This window comes from Nannospalax galili, unplaced genomic scaffold, assembly GCF_000622305.1.
Source record: "Nannospalax galili isolate Female #2095 unplaced genomic scaffold, S.galili_v1.0 scaffold511, whole genome shotgun sequence".
In the NCBI taxonomy this organism is placed as follows: domain Eukaryota; kingdom Metazoa; phylum Chordata; class Mammalia; order Rodentia; family Spalacidae; genus Nannospalax; species Nannospalax galili.
The window spans coordinates 2585988-2608765 of NW_008331831.1; the positions used below are offsets into that span (position 1 = coordinate 2585988).

At 41.7% G+C, this 22778-nt stretch overlaps 1 protein-coding gene across 2 annotated transcripts; it reads left to right on the forward strand.

Annotated features, from left to right (window-relative positions):
- The first annotated feature begins 1063 nt into the window (after positions 1–1063).
- On the forward strand, positions 1064–15752 carry Snrpd1 (small nuclear ribonucleoprotein D1 polypeptide). Of its 2 annotated transcripts, none has more exons than XM_008826968.3 (4): positions 1064–1214; positions 6441–6517; positions 10577–10768; positions 15554–15752. In XM_008826968.3, exons 1-4 carry the CDS (start codon positions 1201–1203, stop codon positions 15628–15630), a joined length of 360 nt encoding a protein of 119 aa, XP_008825190.1. In that variant the 5' UTR covers positions 1064–1200; the 3' UTR covers positions 15631–15752. The 2 variants fall into 2 exon arrangements, with proteins under 2 accessions (XP_008825190.1, XP_029416425.1); XM_029560565.1 differs by having other exon boundaries at positions 10700–10768.
- Positions 15753–22778: the final 7026 nt, after the last annotated feature.

Below are 22778 nucleotides of genomic sequence, written 5' to 3' on the forward strand. Positions count from 1 at the left end.
ACAACCCTGACTCTGAGATTGTGTCCAGAGCCCCAGGGCCATCTTCCTCAACTAAAGTCTTTTTAAAATACAAAATTTCAGCCCCTACAACTGAATTCAATTTTTCATTTTACTTTCCCCAGATGAGCCCTATGCATTTTAAAGTTTAATGAGGGTGCCTTTACAATATCGAAGAGTTCTGATGATCTGGGTGAAGTTCAGGCTAGTGTACAAATTGAAGCCAGTTTTGGAGATCACAGGATAAAGTATCCATGAAGAGACTACAGCTGTAAGCTCCAAAGCACTCCAACATGTGATGGCTACCTAAGAAAAGGATAAGCTAAGCTATCTGTAGAGACCTAGAGAGAAATAGGAAGAAAATCAGATGTGCTTTAAATTCTGGGAACCAAAAGAGAACAGTGCTTCGAAGATTTGTATTAAATGTTGCTGACCTGTTGAGTTAAAGGTAAAAAAATCTTTGTCTTGGAGGGTCAGATATTTTTTAAATTATTTTTTATGGGATGGGGTGGAGGTCAAAAGAAAACTTTTGGTAGTCAGTTCTGTCCTTTCTACCATGTGAGTCCCAGGGATCAAACGCAGGCCTTGCGGCTTGGCAGCAACCACCTTTCCTCGGTGATCCATCTCACCCGCCCTGAAGCTCAGAATTAAAGTGAAAATAATCAGCCAAGCCAGGTGCGGTGACCCACGTCTTTGATCCCAACACTCAGGAGGTAAAGGCAGACAGATCTTTATGAACTGGGGGCCAGCCTGGTTTATATAGTGAGTTCCAGGTCAGCCAAGGGCTAGTGAGACCGTCTTAAAGAAAAGAAAAAGAGGATGCTAAGTTGTGTGATTTCCTTCCGGTGCATTAATTAATGCTGAGGTTTCAGATGTTGGAAGCGTCTGAGTGTCTCTCAGAAGTCCTCTTCCTTCAAAGCGGGATGGCGCCAGGCTTTGCTACCTGGTTTAAGGTCTTCTAAACTCGCTCCTGCCGGTCCAGCTCCAGCAGCCCTCTGGCCGCAGGCAGGCGCACCGCAGTCCTCCAGTCGCTAGGGATCGCTGTGGCGCCGCCCGTGGCCGGAAAGCCGCGCGCCCAGGCGTTTCCGCCTCGCGTCCGCAGGCCTTCGCGCGCTCTTCCGGCCATTCATACTACTAGTCCGCGGGTCCTGGGCGGTGGGCTTGTGTGAACGGTCGCTCCAGGAGGGAGACGGCACCGCTAGAATGAAGCTCGTAAGGTGAGGAGGCTCCCCCGGCTGGGCTAGGGCCGCGGGGAGGGCGTGGGCGGCCCGGGAGGCCGCGCTCGCAGGGAAGCGGGAAAGCCGCGTGCGCGGCCCGCCAACGGCTCTGGCGCCCGTTCGCGCCCATCTTTGAGCCGACCGTGCTCCGGTCTGGGCGAGGGCCCCGCATAGGGGCCGCCTGGTCCTGCAGATCCGGGAGGCCCATCGCCTCCGCCCGCCTCTGCCCATCTTATACCCAGAGACCGGGACGCGGCTGCGCGGTTGTGGTTCAGATCGAAAGTCGAGCTAGTTGCACCGACGGGAACTGCGAGATAGCATGGAACGATTTGCAAAGTGCTTTAAAACACAGTCCTTCCACATAAATTTGTGGATTTTAGTGTTTATTTTTAATCTTCTCTAATCTATGACGGATTAGCCGAACTACATTATTTAGGCTTTTGATTGACGAAAATCTCCCCGGATGGGGCAGAAGTTATCTCTAATTTTTCCTGATTGCACAGATAATTCCTGTTTTTCTTTTTGTGACTACGTCGGCTAGTGGAACCTACTAAAGGCTACTTTGCTGGTATGATTAATTGACAAAGAGATTTGAAGCCAAGCCTGGAACGGCCTATAACCAAGCCAGTTATTGGATGAGTCAAGAATGGTTGTGGTTGACCAAACCGCTGCTATAGGGCATCTGTAATATCTGTGCACAAGTCATAGAGTTTTTTTTAGAAGGAAGGGTCTTTGGCATTTTTTTGAAGTTTTCTGTTTAGCGATAGACAATATAGATTGCTTCTGGTTTGTTTAAAAATAACAAAAATCCTGTTCAAGGGGAGTTTATAGAGACGACACTTAATTTTCATCTTTGTTTTCCTGGTCATGGGAAAAGTACCCAGGGCTTCCAGTAAGGACTCTACACCCTCAGTTTCAGTTTTACTTAAACTATAACTGAGTAGAAAGTCTCAGAATTTAAAATACATTTGCAGTTTCTTCATACTGCCTAATGTCAATTACATATTGGCATTTAATTTCATGTAATATATTTGGATTAATTTTTTATCCTTTTAAAAAAACATTTTGTTATTTTATGTGTATTCCCTGCATGTATGTGAGTGCACCCGTGTGGTACAATGCGCAGAGGTCAGAAGAGGGCTTTGGATTCCTCTGGAACTGGAGTTAAGGACGATTCATAGCTGCTATGTGGGTACTGGGAATCGAACCTGGGTCCTCTTGCAGAGCAGTCAGTGCTGTTAACTGCTGAGCCATCTCTCCAGCCCTAATTTTTTTCATCTCTTTTTGTTGGTTTGTTTTGTCTTTTTGAGACAAGGCCTTGTGGCCCCTGCTGGCCTGGAACTCAGCTATGTAGACCAGGCTGGCCTCCTTGAGGTCAGCCTGCCTCTGCCTCCTGAGTGCTAGGACTAAAGATCTGAGCCACCACGCCCAGCTATTTTTATCATTTAAAGATTTAGTTAAATAGAATTTTGCCTTTGAGGGGTGGTACTGGGGTTTGAACTCCAGCAAACTTCCAGCATGCTAGGGTGGCTCTACTACTGAAATAAATCTCCAGATCTTTCCTGTTACTTTTAGTGGTTTGTATTGAGTCCTATTTTGGTTCATGTACGACAATATAGAAGCAGAATTTCTTATTGGAGAATGTATTTTGCCTCATGAAAATGATTGTTTGCCTGGTTTGCATAGTCATATGATTTCTTATTTGTGTGATGCACTAATTGATATTAGTGGGACTGTCATCCTTTATCCTTCTGTCACCTTAACCAAAAGCCTGGGAAATGTGCTTAAGTACTTATCTCTTGATCTTCCTGTCATCTGAGAAATTGCCAGTTTTGCTATTTTTACTTAATTAATATATCTCTCACTATCCAGTTCTCTTTGGTCTTTGTGTTTGCATAGTGTGAATGTGAGTACTGAAAGCACTCCATATTACCTGAATATTTGGTGTTCAACTTCCTTAGTAAAAACAAAAGTCAACAAAACAAAGAATTCATTGGAAAACAATTTGAATTTATTTTCTCCTTGGCTTAGATAGGGTAATACACTGAGGTTTGAGGGTTTTTTTTTTTTTTTTTTTTTTTTTTTTTTTTTTTTTTTTTTTAGAAACTCATAACTGATCAAAGCGCTAAAAATAAGAGACTAAGTGCCCAGCCCTAAAGAGGATATTTATATAAACTCCCACACCACTGAGGCAGTAGCATAAAAACACTTAGTACAACAAAAAAAACGCCTGGCTGGTTTGAGGTTTTTTTCCTACCATGATTTAGTTCCTTTAAAAAAAAAAAGTGTGTGAATGTTCTGCCTGTGTGTATGTAAGTACACCCGTGTTTCGCAGTACCTGGCAGAGGCAGAAGAAAGTGATTCCTCTGGAGTTACAGACAGTTGTGAGCATCCCATCATGGATACTGGGAACAAAACTCAGTCCTCTGCAAGACATTCTTTACCTCTGAGCCATCCCCAGAGCTTTGTTAGTTTTTTTTTAATGTGTATGAGTGTATTGCCTGCATGTATGTAAGTGCACTCGTGTTGTGGGATGCCTGAGGCTAGAAGAGGGCCTAAGATCCCCCGGAACTGGAATTACAGGCATTTGTTAGCCTCCATATGGGTGCTGGGGTTCAAACCCTGGTCTTCTGCAAGAACAGTCAGTGCTCTTAACCACTGAGCCATCTCTCTAGCCCCAAGCATTGTTAATTTTAACTTTTATGTTTGGGACTATAATTTGTCGTGAATTTTGGATATTTTTCTCCTCCTTTTTTTGAGGTAGGGTCTCACATTGTAGCTTAGACTGACCTTGAATTTGTGCAGTACTCCTACCTCCCTGGTATGAACTACCATTTGTTGAAAAAAAATGTACGTTTACTTATTGGAATACATTTGTAACTTTATGGAAAATCAAGCAGATGAGGGTCTGTTTCTGGGGTCTCTGTGCTGTTGTTTTGATCTGTTTGCTTGCTTGTTTGTTTCATTCATTCCTTTTAAGACAGGGTCTCCCTGTTACCCCAGCTGGCCTGGAACTCACAAAGATTCACCTGCCTCTGCCTCCCAAGTGCTGGGATTAAAGGTGTGTGCCACTATGCCTGGGTGACCTGTTTGTTTCTTATGCTCTGATTACTGTAGTTTTAACCTGCATACTGTTCTAGCCACCCCATGTGTCCTAGAGGTGTACTTTGTCTCCTTAAAGTTGATGTTTTGAGGGGCTAGAGAGATGCGTTAGCAGGTAAGAACAGTTACTGCTCTTTCAGAGGACCCTGGTTCAGTTCCCAGGACCCACATGGTGGCTAACGACCCTCCGTAGCTTGTGTTCTAGGGGATCCGATGCCCTCTTCTGACCTCCGTGGGCATTGCATGACATGGTGCACTCACACATGTAGGCAATACACTCATACACATAAAATAATGTTTAATTGATGTTTTAAATATAGAATATCAATATGACCCTAGTGTTCCACTCCTGTTCTCAGCGTGTGGATTTTTGTTGTTGTTGGGGTTTTTTGGTGTTGTTGAGACAGGGTCTCCCTGTAGTGGGGGCTGGCCTGGAACTCACTATGTAAACCAGACTGGCCTTGAACTCACAGAGATCCATCTGCCCCACCATGCCTTGCCCCTCATTCTTTTTTAATTAAAAAAATTTTGGGAGATTGTTGGCTAGTGTTGATGAGGGTGTGCATCAGTGGGTTTGTAATAATGAAAGGTTAAAATAATGTGCATCACAGAAGGATAAGTTTGACATTTCTTTAATATTGACTTGGAATATTTATTTTTACGAAGTATCTCCAGTATAAACTACTAAATGAGACCTAGCTGTTAAGTCATTAAAGGAGGCTGGAGAGATGGCTTAGTGGTTAAGAGCATGTGCTACTCTTGCAGAGAATCCGGGTTTAGTTCCCAGCATCTATATGACAGCTCACAGCTATCTGTAGCTTTAGTTCTGGGGGATCCAACACCCTCTTCTGACTCTATGGGCACCAAGCATGCATGTGGTATGCGTGCATACATACATACATACATAAGTGGAGACAAACACATACACATAAATTTTAAAGATAAGACTATTTTAAAGAAGTCCTTAAAGTATGGCCTACTTCATGAAAAGACAAATCTTAGGTATGTGTGTCTAAAATGTAGACTATCTGTCCACAGAGAGTATAGGAAGAAAGGCTCTTTATTTTACCATGCTACCAATTAGAAGTCTCAGTTTCTTTTTTGTAGCTTGGAATGAGTCAAGAATCTTAAAGTCTTCATTTGATCTTAATTGTGTAGTGGTTTACACTCAAGTAGGGAGGTCCGGGTCATAGCCCAGGATAGCCATGAATGTTTTCCACACACAGTCACTAACTTAACATAGGGTGTGGTGACTCAGACCTTTAATACCAGAACCTGGATGCAGAGACAGGTAGATCCTTGAGATTGAGACTGGTCTGGTCTACAAAGTGAGTCCAAAAAAATCACTAATACAAAACATTGTGAGCTTTTTTTGTGTGTGTGTGATCTTTTTGTAGCTCAATCATGTAGTTCTCAAGCATGAACTTTGTAGATGATGTCTCATCCCCAAAATAAACAGTCTGTTCTTAGAACCTGGAGTGTGTGCTGGAGTGTGTGGCCCAAGACAGTTCTTCATCTTGTGTAGTCCGGAGAAGCTAAAAGGTCGGAAATCTCCCTAGAGAATCAGGCTTCTAAATTTGACAGTTTGTTTATTTAAAAAAAAGTTGAAAGTGGGGCTGGAGACATGGCTTGGTAGCTAAGAACACTGGTTCCTAGGCTGGGCGTGGTGGTGCACTCCTGTAGTCCCAGCACTTGGGAGGCAGAGGCAGGCGGATCTCTGAGTTCAAGGCCAGCCTGGTCTACATAGTGAGTTTCAGGACAGCTGGGGCTACAGGGAGAAGGCTCAAAAAGACCAAAAAAAAAAAAAAAAGAACACTTGTTCTTGCAGAAGACCCGGGTTCAAATCCCAGCATCTACATGGCAGCTAACAACTGCCTGTAACTCCAGTCCCAGAGGATCAGACAGCCTCTTCTGTCCTCTGTGGGCATTGCACGATGTGGGTGCACTTACCTACACACAGGCAATACATGCATACACATAAAATAAAAATAATAAGAAATTTTTAAGTTGAAGGTGCTTCATAGATTATATTAGAAGACTGAACATCTAGTGGGTTCACCCTTCCAGCTTTGCAAATATGACTTTAAAGTGTTAAAAGTAAAAATTCTAACTTTGTTTTTATAGATTTTTGATGAAATTGAGCCATGAAACTGTAACCATTGAACTGAAGAATGGAACACAAGTCCATGGAACGATCACAGGTAAAGAGGTTGGATTGCTTTATGATGTATTGTTTCCATTTGCAGATTTCCCCCCCCTTCTCCACCTGTGAAAGAGGTTTTTTTAATTACTTAATGAGCATTTGTATAGTTTAGGTCCTTGGTCTTTTTATCATTTATTGAATGGACCTTTATTAAGCATTGCATTAGTATTCTACAACCAAAGCAAATTGCTTAGGTAATCCTGTTTTCTTGGTTTGTGTACCTTTATAGTATATGCTCCTATATAGAATGTTGCTTCTTCTAGAACACATTTGAAACATTTAACTTTAATTAGAAGTTTGTGTGGTGTATGTTATGTTTGTTTCACGTTGGTATTTTCATATGTGTATATTGCATTTTTATCCTATTCGCCCTCTATTATCCTGCTCCCCTCCTGCTGATACCAGTCTCTTCCTACCTTTTTACTTTCCTATCTTTATTTATGGTCTGATGACCTGATGAGTTTAATGATTTGTAACATGTTCTTTGCTAATATTCCAAAAGATTGCAAAATTTCAAAAGAAGTGATTTGGCCAAATGAAAGAAAAAAATGCTGTCTTTTGTTTTGAGACAGGGTCTCACTGCCTAGTCCAGACTTGCCTGAATCTCAGAGCTCTGCCTCCCTCTACCTCCTGAGTGCTGGGATTAAAGGCATGTGCCTGCATCCAGTTGATTTGTAGGTTCAGCATCTTAATAAACCAAGAGACATAACATGATGCTATTTGTGACTTTACTGGAGTTTTATACTAGCTGTAAAGGCAGTTGCCATTGTAAACGGTTACGATAACCATCTATGGCTGTGTCTGAGGAAGCGCAGTTGCTTTCCTGCCAATGTTCCCTTAGTAGTGATTATTTAGTCTGCTCTCCATAAAGCACTGTTTAGGTGTTGTGGAGGAGCTGGAGTTTTTCTTGTGTTTTATTTTTTATTTATTTATTTATTTTTTGTCTTTTTGATACAGGGTCTCCCTATAGCCCCAGCTGGCCTGGAACTCACTTTGTAGACCAGGCTAGCCTTGAACTCACAAAATCCACCTGCCTCTGCCTCCCGAGTACTAGTATCAAAGGCGTGCACCACCATGCCTGGCTGTGTTTTATTATTTTTTTGAGACAGGGCTTCTGTAGTCCAAGCTGGTATCAAACTCACTGTATACTTGAAGATGGAGTTCTGGTCCTCCTGCCTCTATTGGAACACTGGGATTATCAGATTCTGCTACCATGCCTGGTTTATTTAGTAATAGGGACTAAATTCAGGGCTTCATGTATGCTAGACAAGTACTTTTATCAACTGAGCTGTATCCCCAACCCCCAGAATTGTATTCTTGCCTATTTTTGAAATAAAAATCTAGTGATGAAAGATATAATACAAAAAACATATTATAAGTTTTACCAAATATATAATACACACTTAATAATGGCTTTCTTGGGCAGAAAGTTTTGGTAAATTGGGGAACAAAATCTAGTAAAGATCTAATTCCCTCTCATTATTGAAGTATCTGTGTTCCATATAAACATATGAAAATTAAACACGTCCTCTTTACTCATCACAGTGGTGATAATCATGCTATCTGCCACAGAGATAGTGAGGGCTAAGTTCAAATGGCCTGAAGTGTAGTTAGTTCCTAGAACATTGGAGATCATAAATCTAAACCTCTCTTCTCTACCCTTCCTGTGTAGTTCAGTGTCCCTAGGGAGATGGTAGATATGGGATATATCAAGAGCCTGTTTTAGGAAAGAAGAGGACCTTTCTTTGGAAAAAAGAAAGGATTTGTAATTCATGTTTTCTGTCCTTTCTAAGGAAAGAAATTAAGTAGGTTTTTGGTTATGCCATTTGTTCAGATGTACTTGATAAAAACACCAATAATCAGGTACTTCTGTAATGCCAAATATTCATCCGGAAAACAGTGCTTTTATACCCTACAAATAATGGCTTAATAAGAAAAATATGTTGGGATAATTCAGGGGAAATGTGTACAACTTTGTATCAAAGTATTAACAAAAACAGTAGCATCCTGGCCTGGTGGCTCATGTCTGCAATGCCAGCCAGTTTAAGAGGGTAAGGCAGGAGGATTGCCAGTAGTTAGAGGCAAGCCTGGGCTCCATAGTGAGAATCTGTCCACAGGAAAAACAAACCATAACAACCCACAGATTAGGGCAGGGATGTACTCAGTGATAGAACACTTGCCTAGCATGTTCGAGGCCCTGGGTTCAATCCATTGTACCACCAAATAAAAAAAGTAAGACTTTGCCGGGCGTGGTGGTGCATGCTTTTGATCCCAGCACTTGGGAAGCAGAGGCAGGCAGATCTTTGTGAGTTCGAGGCCAGCCTGGTCTACATAGTGAGTTCCATGGTGGTGCATGCTTTTGATCCCAGCACTTGGGAAGCAGAGGCAAGACTTCACAGCTAAAAAGACATACTAAGGGATTAGAGAAATGGCCTAGTTTGTAAATTGCTTACCATACAAGATACCCAGCACCCCTCTAAAAATGTTGGGCATGAAGTACACCTGTAACACCAGCCCTGGGGAGGCAGGGATTGAAAGATCAACAGATCTTGCTGTCCAGCCAGCTACTCTAGCTGAATTGGTGAGTTCAGGTTCAGTGAGAGACCCTGCCTTAGAAAGTAAAGTATGCATGTGAGTTCTGGACTTGGTGGTACATGCCTTTATAAGGAGGCAGAGGCAGGCAGATCTATAATGAATATGAGACCAGCCTGGTCTACATAGTGAGGTCCAGGACAGCCAAGGGCTACTTAGTGAGACCCTATCTCAAATAGTAAAAACATAAATAAAATTCAAATGGAGGGGGGAACCACAAGATGCCTCTGGGTTAAGGTGCTTACTGCCAAAGCCTGACGACTTGAGTTCAATCCCTAGGACCCACATAGTGGAAGGAAAAGACCAACTCCTGCAAGTGGTCCTCCTACCTAAACACTCAACACACAAATAAATAAAATTTTAATATATTTAAACGTAGAGAGCAGCTGAAGACACCCGGTGTCAACCTCTGGCCTCCACACATGTATACACATGCAGTCATTTGCAACATATACTGAATATATACAAACTAAATTTTTTGTGTGTGTGTGTGTATAAGTGTTTTGCATGCACATATGTAAGTGTACCACATGTATGCAATGCCTGTGGAGGCCAGAAGAGGGCATTGGATCCCCTGTAGCTGCAGTTCCAGGAGGTTGTTGAACTGCCAGGTGTCGATGCTGGGAGCCAAAATCTGTATCCTCTGGAAGACCAGTATGGGCTCTTAATGACTGGGCCATCTCTCTAACCCCTGTACATATTTTTAAATTAACATGTTTAGTTGGGTATGATGGGTGCCATGAGCACTTGGGAGACTAGAGGAGGAGGATCACAAAAGAAAGGTGAGCAGAGCTTGGTAGGAAGTTAGAAAATGTGAGAATTGTGTCACAAACACCATCGAAGCCTGGGACAACAATTCAACTCAGGAAGTAGTGGACATAAAGCATGTGCAAAATTCCTGAATTCCTGGGTCCTTCCAGGCTTGCTGCATTACTTCTGTCTATCAGGGGTTCTTGCTTTGTATTCCATGCTGGCCTTTAACTCAGGCAATCCTTTTGCTTCAGCTTCTTGCATGTTGGAATGACAGGTGTGACCATCATACCACCAGTTCATTCACTATGTACAGCGGTACTGTGGTTAGGAAAATTTTTTTTTTTTGAAAATTTTTATTTTTTATGTGTATGAATGTATTGCCTACATGTATGTAAGTGCACCCATGTTGTGTAATGCCTGAGGAGGTCAGAAGAGGGCATTGACTCCCCTGGATCTGGAGTCATGGATGGTTTTTGGCTGCCACATGGGTGCTAGGACACACACCCGTGTCCTTTGCAAGAGCAGCCAGTGCTCTTAACCTCAGTGCCATCTCTCTAGCTCCCAGGAAAATTCTTTATGGAAGAAAAATTGTTAATTTGCATTGACATTATTTCCCCCTCACATGTGAGAATTAATTCTGTCCCAGAAACTTACATTCGATTGATAGCCTTTTTACTTGTGCTGATAATTGTTCTATTTTTTTCCCCTTTAGGTGTAGATGTCAGCATGAATACACATCTTAAAGCTGTGAAAATGACCCTGAAGAACAGAGAGCCTGTACAGTTGGAAACATTAAGTATTCGAGGAAATAACATTCGCTATTTTATTCTACCAGACAGTTTACCTCTGGATACGCTCCTTGTGGATGTTGAACCTAAAGTGAAATCTAAGAAAAGGGAAGCTGGTAAGTTTGAAGGATTATAAAGGTTTTACAGATAGTGGTACAGTGTATGTACATCGTAATCCACTATTCAGAAATACTTGTGGGGACTGGAGAGATGGCTTAGCAATTAAGAGCACTGACTGCTCTTGAAGAGGACTTGGGTTTGATTCCCAGCACCCACATGGTGGCTACGAACCATCCTTAACTCCAGTTCCAGGGGAATCCGAAACCCTCTTCTGACCTCTGCGGCATTGCACGATATGGGCGCACTCACATATATGCAGGCAGTACACTTGTACACATAAAATTAAAATAATTAAAAAAAGACTTGTAAATAATGGGGGTATTTTGCTGTTTTAAATACTGTATGCTTGTATGAGTTTATGCAGTGCTTATAGCTGCTGATGTTGCTATTAAAAAGAATGATACTGGCCAGGCATAGTAGCAAATACCTTTAATCCCAGCAATTGGGAGGTAGAGGCAAGTGGATCTCTTTGAGTTTGAGGTCATCCTGGGCTACATAGAGAAACCCTGTCTCAGAAATAAAAAGTGCTGCCAGTCTTCTTTGCTGTCCTTGGGAGCCCGTCTGTTCTGCTGTCCACTCACACTTGATATGGAGGTTGACTTTTTTTTTTTTTTTAATATTTATTAAAATATTTTCTTTTATATGTATGAATGTATTACCTCCATGTATGTAGGTGCACCCTTGTCACGTAATACCCCCAGAGGTCAGAAGAGGGCATCGGATCCCCTGCAACTGGAGTTAATGAATGGTTGTTAGCCACCTTGTGGGTGCTGGGAATCAAACCCAGGTCCTCTGCAAGAGCAGCCAGTGCCTTCAGCAGCTATGCTGTCTGTCCAGCCCATGGAGGTTGACTCTTGAGAGCTTCCTCTTTCTTTCGTCGATTGATTTTGTTGGTGAATTCTTTCATTGTGAATTTCTTTCTGTTACAGCTAAGAAAACTTCCTACTTTGGTAATTTCCTTTATTCTTCCCGGAATTCACACTTGGCCTTTTGACTGTCTGATTCTTTCTCTTCTTTCTCCTTGCCTTTTTGTTCCATCTTCTGAGAAATATCCTTCACCTGGCTTTGTTTGAGCATGTTCTTAATGTTCAAGCCCCCTTTGTTCAGTTTTCAAAAGATCCTGTTCTTATTTTGTGGATGTCATAGTTTTGCTTATTGTTAATAAGATTAATTTTTGTTTTTAAAAAAATCCTCTTGAATTTTATACATGTATACAGTGTTTTGATTAGATCCATCCCTCACTTCCCCTTCCTGGACATTTTCTCCCCACCCCAACCTCATGTCTTCTTAATTTTATTTACATATTTTAAAAATATTTTTAGTTTTTGTGTATAAGTGTATTGCCTGCATGTATGTAAGTGCACCTGTGTCATGCAAATATCCGCAGAGTTCAGAAGAGGGCTTTCTGAAGTTTGCTGTATTTGATGCTTTTAGTTTTCTCTGATTTCTTTTTTTTTTTTTCTTTTTTGAGATAGGATCTCATGTAACCCAGGCTAGTCTCGAATTAGTTGTATAGCTTGGGATAACTTAATCCTCCTGCCTCCCCATCCCAAGTGCTAGGATTACAGGAATGAACACCATTCTGGGTTTCTGTGGTGCTGATAATGGAACCAAGCCTCACTCATGCTAGGCAAGCACTCTCTCATCTGAGCTATGTCCCTAATCGGTTTTCTCTAATTTCTTTATCTTTTTATTTGGTCTTTTTATACTGAATTCTGTAGTATCTTGGGAGCTCTAGCCTCCTTTTATTTAACAAGGACCTTAAAAAACAAGTTCTGTGGAAAGTGACTGTAAGAGATAGTTCAGGCTTGCTATCAAGCCTGACGACCTGAGTTCAGTTTCAGCACACACAGCAGAAGGAGAAACCAACTCCTGAACATTGCCTTGTCTTCCGGCATACTCGCCCACACATACACAAACAGGATAATAAAAATAGAAACAAATCGTTTGGGTTTTTTTTTTTTCTTTTGATCTTTTTGAGACAGGGTCTCCCTGTAACCCCAGCTGGCCTAGAACTCACTATGTAGACCAGGCTGGCCTTAAACTCTCAGTGATCCACCTGCTTCTGCCTCCCAAGTGCTGGGGTCAAAAGTGTGCACCACCACACCCAGCAAAAAAACAAATAATTTTTAATATATCTTGCCATACTGGGAGATTGAGCCTAGAATCTTGCACAAGCAAAACAAACACATTACTACTTAGTTACATCCCCATCCCTCATTTTTTTACACATTTATTTACTTGGGTATTTGTATGTGAGTACCGTGGTGTACATGTGGAAGTTAGGACCCCATGTGGTTCCTAGGGATTAAACTCAGGCTATCAGGCTTGGCAGCAAGCAACTTTACCTGCTGTGCCATTTTGCTGGCCTACATTTTGCTTTTCTTGTGCTGGTCTTGGCACATTGCCCAAGGCTAACCTTGAACTTGTGATCCTCATACTCAGTCTCCCTAAGTAGCTGATATCTTGGGCATGTGCCACCAGGCTGGCTTCTAGAGGGTCTTTGTGTATGATTGTTCCAAAGTTGGTCTCTTCACTAAGCAGATCCACAATTTCAGAATCTGAAACTTTCATGTTCTGTTAATGTATTGACTTTGAGTCCTTTTTGCTTCCACCCAGAAATGCACTTTGTGTTGTAACCCACAAGAATTAGTTATCTTAATACCGATGTCCTTAAAGAATTCTATTCTCTTTCAGTTAAAAAAAAAATCTGGTGGTACTACATGGGCTTAATAACACTGATTTAATCCATCTTTCCCATCTTAACAGTCCCTTGCCTTATGCTGCTATATTTTTAAATCTAAAGCCTTTGTTTTCATGTCTTTAGAGTCATTCTACCTTTTCTTTTCCTCCCTGTCAAGGGAACAATGACAAGCTTTATAGGACGAGGAAAAGGACTAGGATCAATCTGATTGATTCCCCAGAAAGAATGTTGGCCATTTTTGTTTTCAGTCTCTAGAGTCCTAGTTTCTTTAGGAACTGTTTGTAGTTTTACTAAACATTCCCGGGGGTGGGGACATAGCTCCGTGGGAACTCTTGTCTAACATGCTAAAGCCCTGGGTTTGATTCAGAAAGTGGGGCGGGACGATGATAAAAATCTCAGTCTACTTTGTAACTCTAAAAGGTTTCTTAAAATCTTTCATCCATTATATTTCCTCTGCCTTTCTTTGACCTTACAAATATTAGGTTGTGTGTGTACGAATTAAATCCAGAGTTTGGCATGGTAGCACTTGCCTATGATCATGGTACTTGGGAGGTGGAGGCAGGAGGATCAGGCGTTCCAGGTCATCCTTGACTACATTGAGAGTTACATCACATGAGACCTTGTTAACCCTCCCCCACCCCTGAAGAAAGCTTCCAGGCTTTGAATATGCTAAGCAAGTATACTGTGTTTTCTTTGCCTTTCTTTCCTGTGTGTGTGTGTAATCAGACCCAGGGCTTTGGTCTTTTTTGAGACAGGGTCTTCCTATAGCCCCAGCTGGCCTGCAGTTCACCATGTAGAACAGGCTGGCCGCCTTCTGCCTCCTGGGTGTCAGGTTAAAGGTATGCACAACCACCCCCAGCTTGGGTCAAACAAGTTTGATTGTTTTTTGAGACAGGGTCTCCCTGTAGGTCCAGCAGGCCTGGAACTCACTACATAGACCAGGCTGGCTTTGAAGTCACAGAGATCCACCTGCCTCTGCTGGGACTAAAGGTGTGCACCACCACACCCTACGGATCAAACAAGTTTTAAAGTTCTGGTGTTATAAGATTGTTATTTGATGTAATGTACTTAAACTTTCTTGGCCTTAAATAACCAGAAATCTATCACAGAGTGTTCATTTTCTGCCCTACTGATACAGAATCCCTTCCATCTAATGTGTGGTCCAAATCATTTATATTTTAGTTTGTAGCAAATTTGAGAGAAAAATACTTTAAACTGGTTTTTTTTTTTTATTTTAAGATGTATGAGGGTTTTCTAAAATACTATTATTTTTTTCTTTTTTATTTATTTATTTTTTGGTCTTTTTGAGACAGGGTCTCCCTGTAGCCCCAGCTATCCTAGAACTCACTATGTAGACCAGGCTGGCCTTGAACTCACAGAGATCTGCCTGCCTCTGCCTCCTGAGTGCTGGGATTAAAGGCATGAGCCACCACACCTGGCTATTTTTATTTTGTATGTATACATGGCTGCATGTATGTAAGTGCACCCATGTCGTGCAGTGCCCACGGAAGTCAGAAGAGGGCATCAATCCCCTAGAACTGGAGTTAAAGACAGCTGCCATGTGAATGTTGGCAACTGAACCTGGGTCCTCACCAAGAATAGCTGGTACTCTTAATTGCTGAACCATCTTCCCAGCCCCATATGTAAGGGTTTTACCTGCATGTGTACAAGTGTGTCGCATTCTTACAGCACCTGGAGAGGCCAGAAGGGGGTTTTGGATCCCCTAGAACTGGAGTCTGATGGTTGTAAACCACCATATGGGTACTGGGGACCAAATCCCAGTCCTCTACAAGAGCAGCCAGTGCTCTTAACTGCTGATTCATCTCTCCAGCCCTGAGAAAAATGCTTTTGAACTTGACAGATTTCTTAATTAGTTTAGAGGAAACAGATACAATTGCCTCATTACTGCTAGTAGTTCTTGGTTTTACATGATGGTGGTGGTACTTATTTGAGAGAAGCTGAGTTATAGTTTTACTGTAGCTGGTAATTAAGGAAAAGCACGAAATGGCTGTTATTAGTAGCCAGGTAATGTTACTACTGAAGGGAATTTACCTTGCTTTGTTTTCTTTTCCCCCAGTTGCAGGAAGAGGTCGAGGCCGAGGTAGAGGAAGAGGACGTGGCCGTGGCAGAGGAAGAGGGGGTCCTAGACGATAATGTCTCAAGATTACTGTTTCAAAATGACATGGAATGGGAATATTTTTTTGTACAGGTTTTGTTTGTTTGTCAGTTTTTAATAAACATAAGTGTGGGGACAGAGTTGTCTACTGACTATCAAATTGAAGTTTCAGTGTTTCCTATATATTTGTAAAATTAACACAGTACTAGGCAGTTCAATTAGATGATCAGTCGCTGAAAATTTTATGAGTATGTGGAATATATATGCAATCTATTTCACAAGCACTGAATATGCATTGTATTTCTTTGATCCCATTGTATGGAGCCTTCTTAGAGGTGAAATAAATTCTTTTTAGTATTTCAGTAATTAACGTCCTTATGAGATGGGACCTAAAATTCATTCTCCTTAGTTTTACATCACGAAACCTTAGAGATGTGGTAAAAATTGATATTGCCCTCTAAATCAGAAGTCATTCATTTGGGGCTGGGACTGTAGCTCAGTGGTAGAGTGCTTACCTCCCATGCATGGTTCAGGTCCCAACCCTGAAAAACAATTACTTATTTTGTTAGTGTTAATGTGTTTTTGTATTTCATTTGCATTACAATTATTTTATGTATATGAGTGGTTTGTGTGTATATAAGTGCATTAGTGTTGTGCAATGTCCAGAAGCCAGAAAAGGGTTTTCGTCCTTTGGTTATTCGTACAAGAGCAGCCAGTGCTGAGCCATCTCTCAGCCCCTTTTTGCTTTATTAAAAATATAGTTTACTATAGAATATAGCTTTATATACTCATGAATTGGAATTTGGGAACATTTCATTTATGAGCAGTTCTGAAGCATTTGCTTGTAGAATGTGCCTGTCTGTAGCTCCTTTATACTCTTACAGGGAGTCCTAAAACTTTTTTTTTAATTTTATGTATATGAAGTGTTTAGCCCATGTATATGTAAAGTGCCTCATGTGCATGCAGTGCCTGCAGATGCCAGAAGTGTATCAGATCCTTGGAACTGAAGTTACAGGTAATTGTTAGCTCTCCTGAGGGTGCTAGGAACTGAACCTGGGTAGACAGTGCTCTTAACCACTGAGCCATCTGTATAGCCAGAATTTATTTTATGTGTATATTGGATGCATGTATTAACTGTGCCAGTTGCATGTGATACCTCTGGAGGCCAGAAGATGGCATCAGATTCACACACACACACACACCCCCGCCCCCGAACTAACCCCCACCTTGTGGGTGCTGGGAACTAAGAAACTTTCTGGGGGCTAGGGAGATAGCTAAGTCTGTAAAGTACATAAGGACCTGAGTTCAGTCCCTAGAACCTCCATAAAAGTATAGCTGGGGCTGGAGAGGTGGCTCAACGGTTAAGAGTACTGACTGCTCTTGCAGAGGACCCGGGTTCGATTCCCAGCACCCACATGGCAGCTACAAACTGTCCTTAACTCTAGTTCCATGGGAATCCGAAGTCCTCTTCTGACCTCCGCAGCATTGCACGACACAGGTGCACTCACATACATGCAGGCAGTACACTCGTACACATAAAATAAAAATAATAAAAATAAAAAATTTAAAAAAAAGGTATGGCTTGGCATGGTGGTGCATACCTTTAATCCCAGCACTTGGCAGACAGAGGCAGGAAGGTATCTGTAAGATGTAGGTCAGCCTGGTCTATATAATGAGTTCCAGGCCAGCTGGGACTACAGGGAGACTATCTCAAAACAAAACTAAAAAACCCAAGGTGGACAGTGCCTTAGTAACCACCCAAGGTTGTCCTCTGGTCTCCACACATTGCACAGACATGTACACCTTCACACATTGGGAGCCAGCTGGTAAGATGGCCAAGTTGGTAAAGGTACCTGCCACCAAGCCCAACAGCCTGAATTTGATCCTTGCCATCCACTTGGTCAAAGGAGAGAACCAGCTTCCGAAGACTGTCCTCCACATTTGGGGCTATGGTATGTACATGTTCACATCCATTCACATGCACACAAAATGAATAAAATGTAATGTGTTTTTTTTTTTTTTTTAATGTAGTGTCTGGTGAGATGGGTAAAGGCACTTGCTATGCAAGCCCTAGAACCCACATTAAAAGGTAGAAAGACCGGCTGGGTGTGGTGGCGCATGCCTTTAATCCCAGCACTTGGGAGGCAGAGGCAGGCGGATCTTTGAGTTCAAGGCCAGCCTGGTCTACATAGTGAGTTCCAGGACAGCTGGGGCTACAGGGAGACCCTGTCTCAAAAAACCACCCCCCAACAAGATTAAACATCACATCCATCTGTGATCAGACAACTTTTCCATAAATCCTGTGATCCAGCAGAAGGGTAGAATGTGAGAGCACTGACATTTCGCACCACTTGATGTGGATACTTTGTTGAGATACAATCTCTCGGTCCGTTAATAGTAAATACTATCTTGTCATGTCCCCTACTCCATATCCATGGGTTCCACATTGGGGAATTCAACAAGGGGTCAAAAAAAAAAAAACCTTGTGTCCGAGGGCTGGAGAGATTGCTGAGCACTTGCTGCTCTTCCAGAGGACCTGATTCCCAGCACCCATTTTGGGTGACTCAATCACTTGTAACTTCAGCTCCAAGGGATCTGATGCCCTCTTCACCCACACACCGCATTTACATACATATGTACAGTTTTTGAGGTAGGGTTTCCCTGTAAGTCCACCTAGAACTCAATATGTAGACCAGGCTAGCCACATCTCAGATTCGCCTGCCTGTGTGTCCCAAGTGCCGAGATTAAAGCCATGCACCACTATACCCAGCCACATACACATTTTTAAAAATGTGATGGTCACACAGGCTTGTGTTTTCAGCACTCAAGATGCAGAGATAGGAAGATCAGTTCAAAGCCATCCTTGGCAACATAGCAAGTTCCAGGCCAGCCTGTTCTACATTAGCCCCTGCTTCAAATAGTGAAAATTAAGTTTTTAAAAAAAATCTGTACTCAGTGTATACAGATACACTTTCATGTCATCCTAAATCTGGCACACCAATTATTTATGTAGCATATACATTGTATTATGTGTAATGAGTAGACTGGGAGTATAGGGCCAATCCAGGGGACATCTGTGTATTAAAATTCAACCAGCAAGAATATATATACACACAAACACCCTCTCATGATTTTTCTAAATTTTGACACAGGACCTTACTGTTCAGCCCAGGCTTTCCCTGAGCTAACCTGCCTCACCTGAGTGCTGTAATCAGAGTGTACCACCATGCCCAACCTTTACCTCTATATTAGAGAGGCTGGCATGTGACTCAGTGGTAGATCACTTGCCTAAAGTGAGCAAAGTCCTGGGTTTAATCTCTAGCACAAAGCAGCAGCTGGGGGGATAAGATAGGATTTTAAGTCAAATGTTGTAAGATATTTCCTTTTTTTTTTTTTTTTTTGGTTTTTTTGAGACAGGGTCTCCCTGTATCCCCAGCTGGCCTGGAACTCATTATGTAGACCATGCTGGCCTCAAACTCACAGAGATTCCCCTGCCTCTGCCTCTGCCTCTCAAGTGCTAGGACTAAAGGCATGCACCACCACATCTGTAGTAAGATATTTCTAAGTGTTTTGAGGATTACGGTGTCTAGAACATTTGCCACATTCTGATGACACAGTTTAAAACGTTAAGAATGAATCACTGTGGAAACCAGGTGAGTTTACTCCATTAGAGGTCATTGTTTCATTTTTATGGGAAAGGGATTAAATTGTATGAAGAAAAAGTTTTTAACTAGTTTAAAGGAAACACTGTTTAAAGGAAACAGTGTAAGGGAAACATGATTTTTTTTTTAAGTTGGGTGCAGGACTAAAGGCGTGTGCCACCATGCCCGGCTTTCAGCTACAAATTTTTAACTTGCATTTCTTGTCTTATCCCCAACAGAAGCATGTAGGATCTTAGTGTTGTTGGATTTTGCACTCATCTGACTAAATCTCAAGATTTTTTTAATGTAAAATTGAATTAGCTATTTGTGTGAGTGTGCATGTGCATGTGTGTGGTGGCTGGAGGGTGATGTCTAGGGTCGTCCCTAAGCTTTCTTCACTTTATTCATTGAGGAAGGGACTCTATTAAACCCAGAGCTCACAGATTCTTCAAGTGTCAAGCTAGCCAGCTTTGGGGATCCCCTGACTGCCTTCAGACTGCTGGAGTTACATGTGGGTTGACACACAACCAGCCAGCCTTTGCATGAGTTCTGGGGATCCAAACTTGGGTCCTAAAGCACAGCAAATAAATGCCTTTTTCACTGAGCCATCTCCTCGGTCCTGAATTCACCTTTTTTTTTCCCATTAAAAACATTTTTACTTTTTGATGTATTTATTTTTTTAGTTTTGTTTGTATTTTGAGACAGGGTCTCCTTGTAACCCCAGCTAGCCTGGAACTCCCAAGTGCTGGTTGATGTATTTATTTTTATTTGTTATTTTTATTTTAAGTGTATGAGTGTATTGCGTGTATTGCCTGCATGTATGTGAGTGCACCCGTGTCGTGCAATGCTGTGGCGGTCAGAAAAGGGCTTTAGATTCCCCTGGAACTGGAGTTAAGGACGGTTCATAGCTGCCATTTGGGTGCTGGGATTCGAACCTGGGTCCTCTGCAAGAGCAGTCAGTGCTCTTAACCGCTGAGCCTTCTCTCCAGCCCCTGATGTACTTTATTTTATGTGTGTGAGTATTTTGCCTTCATGTAAGTGCACCATATATGTGCAATGCCCATGGAGATCAAAAGAGGGCATCAAAGCCTCCGGAACTGACAGATGGTTGTTAGCCACCATGTGGGTCTGGGAACTGAATTCAGGTCCTTTGCAAGATCAGGTCTTTTGCCAGTGCTCTTAACCAGTGAGTCATCTTTCTAGCCCCCTGGATTTGCTTTTTTAAAGATTTATTACAAGATGAATTCAATGAGACTGGAGAGATGGCTCAGAGGTTAAGAGCACTAACTACTCTTGCAGAGAACCTGGGTTCAGTTGGAGGTTCTTCTGACCTCCAAAGGCATTGCATGACACAGGTGCATTTAAAACATGCAGGCAATACACTCATACACATAGAATAAAAGTAATTATTTTTAAAAGTATGAATTCAAAACCCTAAGAAAAGTAATCAGAAAATCAAATTTCACAGACCCTTTTAAATGTTTTAATTATGGCTTAATACTTAGAAATTAATATAATCACGAAAAAAGTTGACATGCTACACAATGATGAATGCCACTATGATAACCAAAAGCTGAGCCTGATGTGGTGACAGGCCTGTAATCCCAGGATATGGATGGTAGAGGCAGGAAGAGTTTTATTTTACATGTACTTCTCTTGGACAAAGTGTTTAATGAGATTGAATTTACAAAGAATTTAACAGCAAAACTTTTGTATATGCTTTTCTTTATGTATTTATTTCTTGAGCAGGTCTGATAGCACAGGCTGTCCTTGAACTCACTTCTATAGCTGAGGCTAACTTTGCACTCCTGATCTTCCTGCCTCCAATTCCCAAATGCTGGTATTACAGGCCTGTGTCACCACATGTGGCTTATATGTTTTTCTTTTTTCTTTCTTTCTCTCTCTCTCTTTTTTTTTTTTTTTTTTTTGTCTTTTTGAGACGGTCTCAATGTAGCCCCAGCTAGCCTGGAACTTACTATATATGTAAACCAGGATGACCTCGAACTTACAGAGATCCCTGTGTCTCTGCCTCCTGAGTGCTGCAACTAAAGGCATGCTGTGGCCAGGGCATCATGGTAACTCATGCCTGCACAAAACTCACCTAATATTTTATCTGAAAGGCACATTATGGCCTTCTTGAGCCAAGGAACACCAGGCAGAACTATATATACCTAGAGGCCATTTGGGACCACAAAGTTGCCATTGAAAAATTTTTTAAAAAGACAAAAAAGCCAGGTGTGGTGATGCATGCCTTTAGGCAGATCTCTGAGTTCAAGGCCAGCCTGGTCTACATAGTGGGTTCCAGACCTGCCCCACTACAGGGAGACTCTGTCTCAAAAAAAAAAAAAAATGTCTCTAAGTAGACTACATAAATGATTTTAGACAGAATTGTCACTTTGTTCAACCTCAGCTGGAAAGGTGCAAATCAGGTGACATTTTTCCCTGTTCTGTGCGTGTCCATGTGACTGAAAGTATTTTGGGGTTACAGAATCTGTGAATAATTAACATTCACCATAGTTAACATATTTTGGTAAAATTATACCTAAATAATCAGTGTGATAGTGCCTGCCTATAACTATCATCTGGGAGACTGAGGCAGGAGACTTGAAAGATTGAGCAATACAGCAAAGCCCTGTCTCTAAAGCAAAAATATTAAATTGAATTTTGTAGGCCCTAGATGTGGTAGAGCATTAGCCCAGCCAGCACAAGCCTCTGAGTTCCATCCCCAACAGTGTCAAGAAAAGAAAAACTGTAGAAAGCCGTCATCAATTTATCTCACTTTGGAAATGTTGATGTTTACCTATAATCCCAGCATTTGTGAGGCGGAGGCAGTAGGATCTATGCCAGTGGGAAGGTAGTTTCCATAGTTTCAGCCCAGTCAGGACTGAATAGCAAAAGGTAAAAATTAAAATTTAAAACTACATTTTTTTTCCTGCTCTTTGAGCTAGGGTTCCTTTTTTTAAAAATTTTTATTTATTTTTATTTTATATGTATGTGTGTATTGCCTGTATGTAAGTGCACCCATGTTGTGGCAATGCCCACAGAGATCAGAATAGGCTTTTGGATCCCCTGGGACTGGAGTTATGGACAGTTGTTAGCTGCCATATGGGTGCTGGGATTCGAACCTGGGTCTTCCGCAAGAACAACCAGTGTTCTTAACTGCTGAGCCTTCTCTCCAGCCTCAGGTTCCTTTGTTTTTTTTAGATTTATTTTTTTATGGGGCTAAAGAGATGGCTCAGCAGTTAAGAACACTAGCAGAGGACCCCAGTTTGATTCCCAGCACCTACATAGCAGCTAACAACTATCTGTAACTTCAGTTCCAGGGGATCGGATAATTCCCTGTTCTGACCTCCTTGAGCATTTCACAACATGGGTGCCCCTGCAAACATGCAGGCAATACACATACACATAAAATAAAAATAATAAATATTTTTTTCTTTTTGTTTTTCTTATAATAACTTTTTTTTTTTTTTTTTTTTTTTTTTTTTTTTTTTTTTTCCCTCCTGGCATCTTCACGTTAGACAAAACCTACCCTCTTGAAGTAA

Coding starts and splice junctions, on each gene's coding strand:
- Snrpd1 (XM_008826968.3), top strand. Junction 6,518..10,576: donor AGTCCATGGAACGATCACAG/GTAAAGAGGTTG, acceptor TTTCCCCTTTAG/GTGTAGATGTCAGCATGAAT. Junction 10,769..15,553: donor ATCTAAGAAAAGGGAAGCTG/GTAAGTTTGAAG, acceptor CTTTTCCCCCAG/TTGCAGGAAGAGGTCGAGGC.